Source organism: Vigna umbellata, chromosome 8, assembly GCF_029865625.1.
Source record: "Vigna umbellata cultivar VRB3 chromosome 8, Vumbellata_1.0, whole genome shotgun sequence".
Lineage (NCBI taxonomy): Eukaryota > Viridiplantae > Streptophyta > Magnoliopsida > Fabales > Fabaceae > Vigna > Vigna umbellata.
Window position 1 is genome coordinate 30808811 of NC_142172.1, and position 10584 is coordinate 30819394.

General features: G+C 36.8%; 2 protein-coding genes across 2 annotated transcripts; both read left to right on the plus strand.

The window, feature by feature from the left end:
- Nucleotides 1-228: 228 nt before the first annotated feature.
- On the plus strand, nt 229-876 carry LOC148194455 (uncharacterized). Its single transcript, XM_088096326.1, has one exon. The coding sequence runs from the start codon at nt 229-231 to the stop codon at nt 874-876; it is 648 nt and encodes a 215-aa protein (XP_087952452.1).
- A 2843-nt stretch (nt 877-3719) lies between these two features.
- Nucleotides 3720-7853, plus strand: LOC124824755 (cell division cycle protein 48 homolog). Its single transcript, XM_088096312.1, has 9 exons — nt 3720-3871; nt 3972-4137; nt 4221-4449; nt 4907-5673; nt 5773-5994; nt 6116-6187; nt 6273-6554; nt 6717-7076; nt 7307-7853. Exons 1-9 carry the CDS (start codon nt 3843-3845, stop codon nt 7607-7609), a joined length of 2430 nt encoding a protein of 809 aa, XP_087952438.1. The 5' UTR covers nt 3720-3842; the 3' UTR covers nt 7610-7853.
- Nucleotides 7854-10584: the final 2731 nt, after the last annotated feature.

The following is a 10584-nucleotide window of genomic DNA, read 5'->3' on the forward strand; positions in this document are numbered from 1 at the left end:
GACCCTAGGTTTACTTCCAGGTTTTGGCAAACACTGCAGAGTGAGATGGGAAGCAGACTACAGATGAGCTCGGCTTATCATCCCCAAACGGATGGACAGTCTGAGCGGACAATCCAATCGCTTGAAGACTTGTTGAGGACTTGTATTTTGGACCACCTAGGGGTATGGGATGAGGTATTGCCACTGGTCGAGTTCACTTATAATAACAGCTATCAGGCCAGTATTGGTATGGCTCCATTTGAAGCTTTGTATGGGAGGCGTTGTAGAACACCCCTTTGTTGGTTTCAGGATGGAGAAGCAGTGTTGACTGGGCCAGAACTTGTGCAGCAAACTACGGAGAAGGTGAAACTCATACAAGAGAGGATGCGGGCATCTCAGAGTAGGCAGAAGTCCTATTCTGATCGGAGGCGCAGGCCGCTAGAATTTATAGTTGGGGACCATGTGTTCCTACGAGTGACCCCTACCACTGGCGTGGGAAGGGCCATTCGTGCTAGGAAACTATCTCCTAGGTACCTTGGTCCTTACCAGATTCTGAGGCGTATAGGACCGGTTGCTTATGAGATAGCCATGCCACCCCGGCTAGCTAATCTTCATCCAGTATTTCACGTTTCTCAACTCAGGAAGTATGTGCCGGACCCTTCCCATGTATTAGAGGTTGAAGATGTTCAAGTTAGTGAAGACTTGTCTGTGAAGGTGCAGCCAGTTAGAGTTGAGGAAACCCAAACCAAACAGCCCAGGGGGAAGACGGTCAGACTCGTCAAGGTAATTTGGGATGCTAGGACAGGCGATTCTACCTGGGAGCTAGAAGACAAGATGAAGGAATCCTATCCCCACCTATTCTCTGGTAAGTCTAATTTTCGAGGACGAAAATTTTAAATTGTTGGGGAGAATGTAAAGGCCTAGAAAATTATAAGGCCATTGGGCCCAGTTGGAGGCAGCCAGGCCCAAACTAAGGGAACATGACCTTAGCAAGGGTCTTTCCCCAAAAGTCAGATTCTTCTTTCTATTTTCCTTTCTCACTCTAAAAAGAAACTTTTGCCCTAAAGGTTTTCTCTGCCTTCTCTCTAGATACTCTGAACTTGGAACCATAGAAAGTTGATTCTGGTGCTGCCTAAGTGTTTGTGGAGTGGGGGGTTTCGTTTCCAGGGAACAATTTCCTGTTCCAATCGGTAAGTTTCCTTTTCCCCTTCTCTTTCACTGTTCTAGAACATAGGGCATGTGAATTTGCTGGGTTCACGTACCTTGTACGTTTTCCTTCCATTCTCTGTCTATTTGGGCTCTAAGAGCTATGTTTTATCACCAATATGGTGATTTGTAGGTTCTGTCAAGTTCCGCTCTGTGTGGAGGGTACTGTTAGGGAACTCCAGTAGGATATACTGCTCATCTTCAAGGTAAGGGGAGCTAACTATGTTTTTATATATATTATTTGTATGATGTGTGTAGGATGGATGAATTTTTGAAGTAAGTATGTCAGTATGCTTGAGTTGGATTCCTATAAATTAAATTGAATGTGTTTGGGTACTGAGTTGGATGAACTATAATGTGATGTGTTGTCTTGTTCAGTATATTCATGGTTTTAATTCTCTTTGAAAAATATTGGTTACGTATGTGCTTTGTCTGGGGTGTTTATGGCCATGAATCTGGTTTTTGTGACGTTTGCGGGATCATAAAATCTTTAGAGAATCCATGGGTCTTATAGGTTGGGGTACATGAAGAGTAGAGTTGAGAAAGTACGTGGACGTGATCAAACTGTGGTGATGGAAGAAAAACTTGGATCACTGGAAAATGGGTTTGATGTTTTATGTAATGTAATGTGTTGTGTGCAGAGGTGAGAGAAACCAAATGGTTTCGCATACTGAACATAATCAAGTTCATGAAATAAATTGGTGAAAAGGATTTTTGGGGTTGGAGCGCCGTCCAGGTTCTTAATGAGTGAAAGTGGTGTGGGGCCTTTAAGGTTTACACAAAGTAGAAGTGAAGGAAAAATGTAAGTTGTTAAAAGAGAAGGGAGGGGCCATGTGTGATTAAATGAAATTAGAAATAAAATTGAATATGGAAAAGGTTGGAGTGTTACGTATGCTGTAGGAATTCCTTTGGGTTTAGTTCAGTTTTGTGATTTTGTATGCTATATAATAATATATTATATAAAGTTATCATAATTGTTATTTGATTGGTATTCTTATAATACTATTTTATGATATTCGTTATGGAGTTACAGTGATGTGATATTTTAAATATAAGGATTTTAGAGAAGTGCAATATCTGTTTTTATATATATAAATCTTTTGAAATATAATTAAATACTATATTATAGAAATTAAGGGAAATTAGGATAATATAATAAGAAGTTTGTTTTGGAGAATCTGTACAGAAACTGAATAAACTATAAAAGTATAAAATAAATAAAGTAAATCGTTTTAATGTTGGAAAACTTATTTATTTAGTGTTATTTAAATGGTGGTTTAGATTTTATGATGATATTATGTACTTAATTAAATTAATTTTATTTGTGGGGTTGTATTATTTTACAAGAAATTGTAGAGTTTTATGGTGTGATCGAGACAACATGACAGTATTGTCTATTTGAGATGATTTTCGGTTTAGTGTTATGTTGTTTGATTGACAGAGTGTCATGTATGTCCATATATTTGAATTGTGTGGCTTGAAATAATATGATTGCAAATTGTAATGATGAAATTGAGTGTGAATTGGACATCTCAGGGTGAGATGATTGAAAGTGATGTGTGAGGTGTTAATGTTGTTCTGTATAACTGTATGGAGCTTTGAAATGGTATGTCTATCCCTACACTCAAAGCACTGTTCATGCTCAAATAGAGAAGAACAGTGTGAGTGGTGAGAGTAGAGGGAGGTCCTCGTCTATAGTCTTAGAGTTTAGACATAGACAGATTGGGGGATTTACCTTGCATAGTGTTGGGGAGTGCCAGCTGAACTACGCAAGTGCAAAGACGACCAATAGTTCGACAGTTATACTAATCCGGATGAGTCGCGTGAGTGTTTGAGTCATGGTTTAAAGTGTTATGTATTAACTGTTTTATATGTACTAAGCATGATGATTATTAATTAATTGAACAATATGATTATTGCCTGTTTAGTTAGCTCACCCTTGCTTCTGTGTTGTGTGCTGCTTGTGTATGTTTTTCTTTGCGATGATCATCCTCTTGGATGGGAGCAGATGTTGTTGAGGAAATACCTCTGGAGCAAGAGCTGGAGGAGAATGATGCTGCTGCACAGTCTACTTAGGATTTACATATTTAAACCTTTGGATATTAAATACTTTAAACTGTCTAAGTATGAAACTCTGTATTATATTTTGGATGACTGTATTTTCGTATTTAATTTCAAGTCATACTCTAACTGTTCTCTTTATTAGGAATGTTGACTCCTAAATTATATGATGTGGTTATTATATTTTGGGATGTCACACTCGCTCAGTTATATTTTTCTGATACCTAGTTTTCTGATTATTTTAAATTTGAAATCAATTACACAATTAGTTCGATCAGTTAATTTTAAAACAGAAAGTTATATATTATCGAGTTAGAAAAATCTTAAATATTAGAACTTTTCAAATTCTTAAATAATACATTTTTTATTACATTTCTATATATTCATAAATACTTAATTCAAATCAAATAACTAATTCAATATTTAACAATAATAAATATAAAACACTATGAAATTTAAAATATACCCCAGGCTTCTTGGGCGAGAAGAAAAGAAGCTTACCCAATTACCCGCTTTATAAATATCCAGCGACCTACCAAAGTTCCCAATTTCAGATCCCTCTGTTTTCCCATTCTCTTTCAACTCTCTTCAATTCCATGGCGAACCAACCCGAGTCCTCCGATGCGTAAGCTTCTGCTTTCTCCTCAGATCTCAAGAACTCGATCGATTAATTTCTCTTCCAACAGATTCTAAATCTAATTCATTCTATTTTCTTCTTTCTTCAGTAAGGGAACAAAGAGAGATTTCAGTACCGCGATCTTGGAGCGCAAGAAGGCGCCCAACCGACTCGTCGTTGACGAAGCCGTAAACGATGACAACTCCGTCGTCGCGCTCCACCCTGATACCATGGATAAGCTCCAGCTTTTCCGCGGAGACACAATTCTTCTCAAGGTGAACGAACCACCCAAGGGTTTTCAGTTTGGATTTTAGTGGAATTTTTTTATAACCATTTTGTGTTGTTTTTTGTCTTTTAGGGCAAGAAGAGGAAGGATACTGTCTGTATTGCCCTTGCCGATGATACCTGTGAGGAGCCCAAGATACGGATGAACAAGGTCGTCAGGAGCAACCTTAGGGTTAGACTCGGTGACGTTGTCTCCGTTCACGCATGCCCTGATGTTAAGTACGGAAAGAGAGTGCACATTCTTCCCGTCGATGACACCATTGAGGGCGTTACTGGGAATCTCTTCGATGCTTACTTGAAGCGTGAGTGCACATGCATACTCTTTTTTTATATCATATTTTGGAAATCCTGATATCATTCTTAAAATTATTAGTCTTATGTTCTGTGTGGATGAACTTTTCTCTTAAATAAGAAGATAGCATGAATCGAGGGCACGAGTTAAGCCAAACAGGGTTTTAACGAAGAACTGATGACTTGCGGAGAAGTTTATCAAAGTGGGTTTTAATAAGTAGTGCTTACGAAACAATTAAAGAAACCAATCTCTTCATTGAACCTCACCTGCTGGACATGCATTTGTGTTGCATTATTTTTGTTACGAATACTAAGCGTGTAAGGGGCTTGCGATATTTGCAAACTATGAGGGAGTGGTATTTTTTTGTTTAGTTATAAGCTTTGTGAGGACGGTGCTTAATCAAGTAATTGTTTTTTCTAGAAATAAGTTAACTCAAATGTACATTAAGTCCTGTTTTACTTTTCCAGCTTATTTCCTTGAGGCATATAGACCAGTGAGGAAAGGTGACTTGTTTCTTGTGAGAGGTGGGATGAGAAGTGTAGAGTTCAAGGTTATTGAAACCGATCCTGCAGAGTATTGTGTTGTTGCTCCTGACACTGAGATCTTCTGTGAGGGTGAGCCTGTTAAAAGGGAAGATGAGAATCGGTTGGACGAGGTTGGTTATGACGATGTTGGTGGTGTTAGAAAGCAGATGGCACAGATTAGGGAACTGGTGGAACTGCCATTGAGGCATCCACAGTTGTTCAAATCTATTGGTGTTAAGCCACCTAAGGGAATTCTGCTATATGGACCCCCCGGGTCTGGTAAGACTTTGATTGCTCGAGCTGTTGCAAATGAAACTGGAGCCTTCTTTTTCTGCATTAATGGTCCTGAGATCATGTCAAAATTGGCTGGTGAGAGTGAAAGCAATCTGAGGAAGGCATTTGAAGAAGCTGAGAAGAATGCACCCTCTATTATCTTCATTGATGAGATAGATTCGATAGCTCCAAAGAGGGAGAAGACTCACGGGGAAGTTGAGAGGAGAATTGTTTCCCAGCTCTTGACTCTCATGGATGGTCTTAAATCACGTGCCCATGTAATTGTTATTGGAGCCACAAATCGTCCCAATAGCATTGACCCTGCCCTTAGGAGGTTTGGTAGGTTTGATCGGGAGATAGATATTGGCGTTCCAGATGAGGTTGGTCGCCTTGAGGTTCTTCGTATACACACAAAAAATATGAAGCTTTCTGATGATGTAAGATTGAATTCTTAAGATTGAATTCTTTCTCCCTTTAGTCGTGGTTTGATATGAATGTCTGAAATATGAGAACGATGTCCGTTGTATAATTTGCAGGTTGATTTAGAAAGGATTGCTAAGGACACACACGGATATGTTGGTGCTGATCTGGCTGCTTTGTGTACTGAAGCCGCACTTCAATGCATCAGAGAGAAAATGGACGTCATTGACTTGGAGGATGAGTCCATTGATGCTGAGATACTAAACTCAATGGCAGTGTCAAATGAGCATTTCCAGACTGCTCTTGGAACAAGCAATCCTTCTGCTCTCCGAGAAACAGTAAGTATTTTACTAGTTTCTCATAGTTTTTTCTCCTCTTGTTATTTCCTCCTTGGTTGACGCTGGTGTGATCACACTATTCAAACTTTAATCTGCAAACATTGGTTTATTAATGGACTAGGTCGTTGAAGTGCCCAACGTCAGCTGGGAAGATATTGGTGGTCTTGAGAATGTGAAGAGAGAACTTCAAGAGGTAAGTTGAGCTACTGCATTGAGATATATCTCTACATGTTTTCTCTCATTTGAATATTGGCTTTAATAAATTTTCTTTTTCTCAGACTGTTCAATACCCAGTGGAACACCCTGAGAAATTTGAGAAGTTTGGAATGTCACCTTCAAAGGGGGTTCTTTTCTATGGGCCTCCGGGTTGTGGTAAAACCCTTTTGGCAAAGGCTATTGCCAATGAATGCCAGGCGAACTTCATCAGTGTCAAAGGTCCCGAACTACTTACAATGTGGTTTGGAGAAAGTGAGGCTAATGTGAGGGAAATTTTTGATAAAGCTCGTGGTTCTGCTCCTTGTGTTCTATTCTTTGATGAACTTGACTCTATTGCAACTCAGGTTTGTACCATACCATACTATAAGCAATGGCTTGGCATCTGCAAAAGTTACTGGTATCTAAGATACTGTTGCATTTACATCCCTGCTCATTAGTTAGAAGACTACTCTAATTGTCGTTTCTTGTCACTTGTGTTTATAACTTGCCTGTTTTTAATCTTGCAGAGGGGCAGCAGCGTAGGAGATGCTGGTGGTGCTGCTGACAGGGTTTTGAATCAATTGCTTACAGAGATGGATGGTATGTCAGCGAAGAAAACCGTGTTCATCATTGGGGCCACTAATCGACCAGACATTATAGATCCTGCTCTTCTGCGACCGGGCCGTCTGGATCAATTGATTTATATCCCACTCCCAGATGAGGATTCCCGTCATCAGATATTTAAAGCTTGTTTGAGAAAATCTCCTGTTTCAAAAGATGTTGACCTTAGAGCTCTGGCCAAGTATACTCAGGGCTTCAGTGGTGCAGATATCACTGAAATTTGCCAGCGTGCATGCAAGTATGCTATAAGGGAGAACATTGAGAAGGTAAACTTTGGAGGTCTAAATATATTAGAAATAATAAATTTGTGTTAGAATAGTTATCAGTATAGGTCTAAATTTATTAGAAATAATAATTTTGTGTTAGTTTAACAAATTGCAATTAATATTCGACAGTAAAAACAAGCCTTTTCAAGAATTTTATATTATCACTTTTCAAAATGTTTTTATCCGAGTTCAGATTGAAGGCAATTTGCTGAACTGTATTATCTTGGCAGGACATTGAGAGAGAGAGGAGGAAAAGAGATAACCCTGAGGCAATGGAAGAGGATATTGAAGAGGAAGAGGTAGCTGAAATCAAGGCAGCTCATTTTGAGGAGTCAATGAAATATGCACGAAGGAGTGTAAGCGATGCTGATATTCGCAAGTACCAGGCGTTTGCTCAGACATTGCAGCAGTCAAGAGGGTTTGGATCCGAGTTTAGGTTTTCAGATACCAGCACTGGTGGTGCTGGTGCTGGCACTGCATCTGACCCTTTTGCAAGTGCTGGTGGAGCTGATGAAGATGATCTTTACAGTTAGACGTACCTTTGCCTTTGCTTGAATTATGAACAATGTTGCTAGTTTATGTACTTATTTTGTCTGAAAGTCAGGCTTCTTGGGATTTATTGTTGTCATCCTTTGTGAAAGGTTCTTATTCTTGTGGTAAAAGCCTCTTTGAAAGTCGAAAGATTTATTTGGACGTCAAAAAAAAGATTTAAAGCACACTTGAGAGAGCTTAGCTTTATTTGAATTTATAGTAATTTATGACGTGAATTTCATGCCCTGTATCGTCTACCAAAATAATTTTTTGAAACTTTATGGTGATTTTTACTGTCATTAAAACAAATCTTTATGTGAGCAAGTATTTAACAGGTGCGGAGAAATAATGGGATAGTTGATGTTTGCTCATTGAACTGTTCCGCAGGGCAATACATGTGTTTGTGTCTCTCTCTCTTTATATGTATGTATGTGTATGGAAGTATTCTGCTTAACATTATTACTCTTTATTAGTCGAATGCTGATTGTTATCTGTATTATCTTATCTAATCATATTGGCTCTGGAAGTGTTTTTCTGAGCTAGATGGATTTTTTGTTCCTTCACAATTTACTTGTGTTGGTGATGAGCTGTTCTTGATGGTGATCAAAATAAGTTTAGCATTTTTAATATACAATCGAATTTAATTTTAGAAATTTAATATATCTTTTCTTAATGTGATACTTAATAAATTAATCATTTTATTTTTGAACTATATGAAATACACCATTTAAAATCAAGTTTTTGGATAGAATTTAAAAAATAAGTCCTAGTAATATTTGAGGTCTTTTTTTTCTTTTTGTGTTGATACTCATTCCTTTTCCGACTAAAACAAGTGATTTCCATATTTAGAAGTGATATCACAAGTGTCAAAACTCTCAACTACTTGGTTAAAGAAGTACAAACTATCATCTTGTCCCAGCTAATGTTGGTAAAAGTAATATAATACTTAATACTATTAATATAATGAAGACAATTTTAATATTTTTTTTTCATGAATTGAAATTATTACATTCTAAAATTATCTGGTGACAAGAATATTAGTTTTGAATTTTTCTCATTCCTTTGGTCTCATTTATATTATTAAAACCATATGTTTCCTCTACTTTAAACATGTAAAGGTTTAAAGAATAAATTTATGAATAATTATTATTTTTACTGGATTTAGACAAAGTGCTTTCGAGGTGGAAGGATAAAGAAGTGTGGAGATGTAAGGAACACTAGGAGGAGCATCACCTACAAAAAGTTATTTGATTTTTTATGGAGAACCGGCATGACTTAATGATTTTTCATATATTTTTTTAAAAGTAATTTTGATACTATTGTCTATAAAGTAGACTTAGTGAGGTTCTAGAATCAATTAGGATGACAACTCCATTGAAAATACTATCTTAAGAAATGTTTTTTTTCGTATTTCAATACTCCGTACAATGGCCAATATTAAGTGGGTACTTTTGTGTTATTATACTATATTTATAGGGTGTTTTTTAACTCATTTAAATATTCTGAATATAATAAGAATGAGATATAATTGATCTATAAAATGCTAAAGTTGTCAAAACGGGTAACTTGACTCGACCCGGTCTGATTCACCACGAGTTAATTACTTAGTGAGTCAACTTAATCCAAACTCACTTATTAACAAGCTGAAAAAATTCGAACCGGTTCGACCCAGTGGATTAAACGAGTTGGTTCACTAGCTCATATAATTATAAGTTTTTTTTAAAATAAAAAATTTATTTTTCTTAATTCAAATATAAATAAATGTCACAAAATAAAAAAAAAGTATAATACAATCCAAACGTAATCCAAAAACATGTACAAAAGACGAACAAATAAGTTTGTATCACTTGTTCATTTATAATATTAAAGTCTTGAATAGATAAATGTATAATATTTTTTTTTTCTTGAAACATCTTCTTTATTACCATCTATAATATAATAAAAATAAATGTTAACTAATAATATTGAAACACAAAATAATAAATAATTAAATTAAATTAGGTGGGTTGGTGAGCCAACTCGGCTCACCATGGGTTCAACCCGTTGAACCGGGTTCTAAGTGAGTTGGGTTGGAAACTAGTCCGCATAAAAAAATTACATTTTTTTAAAATCCAACCTGGCTAAAACCTGTGATGAACCGGGTTGACTCGCGGGTTACAACCTATTTTGACAACACTATTAAATACTATACTAGTAAAAGATATCATTATTTAGTTATAACCAATCTTTTATATATATATATATATATATATATATATATATTTTAGGCTGTGAAAGTCAGATAAGCTTGATGTTGCAAGCTTCTTGAAAGATGACATCTTTTCTAGCATTCAGGGGAGTATAACTATCATAATTCTACCTCATCCTCGTTTGAAAGCTCAAGAATCGGTGGAGGAGGGTAGATTTTTTCATACCTGCTTCCTCTTATTAGAGTTTTCTTCGATATTGATGTACGAAGCAACTTATATTTGAAGTATGTCCATACTTTTGGGAGGATCAACATACAAGAAAACCAAAAACATGCCTAGGCATCACATAGCAAAGCATGCATAGCTACTGCTGGGTGTAAGTTAAGAATGTGAATAGAAATGGTCTATGTACTGTTAGAGTGGTTTATGGGATCTCTTTAAATGACGTGTTGAAGGGAGGTTAATGAGACCACCACAAGCTTGCAATTGGCAAACCGAGTTGTCAATATGGCACAAAAATGTATTGAAAAAAATCAATGGAATTCGTGCAAAGGAAGTATTACCATTTCAAGGCTACTCTTGTAAGAGTGGTTGGGAAGAGCCAAGAATTTACTCCCAAATCTTATGAAAATAGGTTGGCCTTGGTCAAGTAGGCTTTAATATGGGCATTTAGATTAGTTAAATTCTCATACTCTTTAATATTGATTATAATCCATTTGGGGATTCGGGCGCTCATGATCTTAGGTGTGAAAGGATGAAAATAAACGAGGTTGGCTTGTATGACTTCG

Bases quoted from the DNA above. Each gene is read 5' to 3' on its own strand.
- LOC124824755 (XM_088096312.1), top strand. From the start codon at position 3,843: ATGGCGAACCAACCCGAGTCCTCCGATGC. The intron at 4,138-4,220 runs GTGAACGAACCA...TTTGTCTTTTAG, and splicing joins GAGACACAATTCTTCTCAAG to GGCAAGAAGAGGAAGGATAC. The intron at 6,188-6,272 runs GTAAGTTGAGCT...TCTTTTTCTCAG, and splicing joins TGAAGAGAGAACTTCAAGAG to ACTGTTCAATACCCAGTGGA.
- LOC148194455 (XM_088096326.1), top strand. From the start codon at position 229: ATGGCTCCATTTGAAGCTTTGTATGGGAGGCGTTGTAGAACACCCCTT.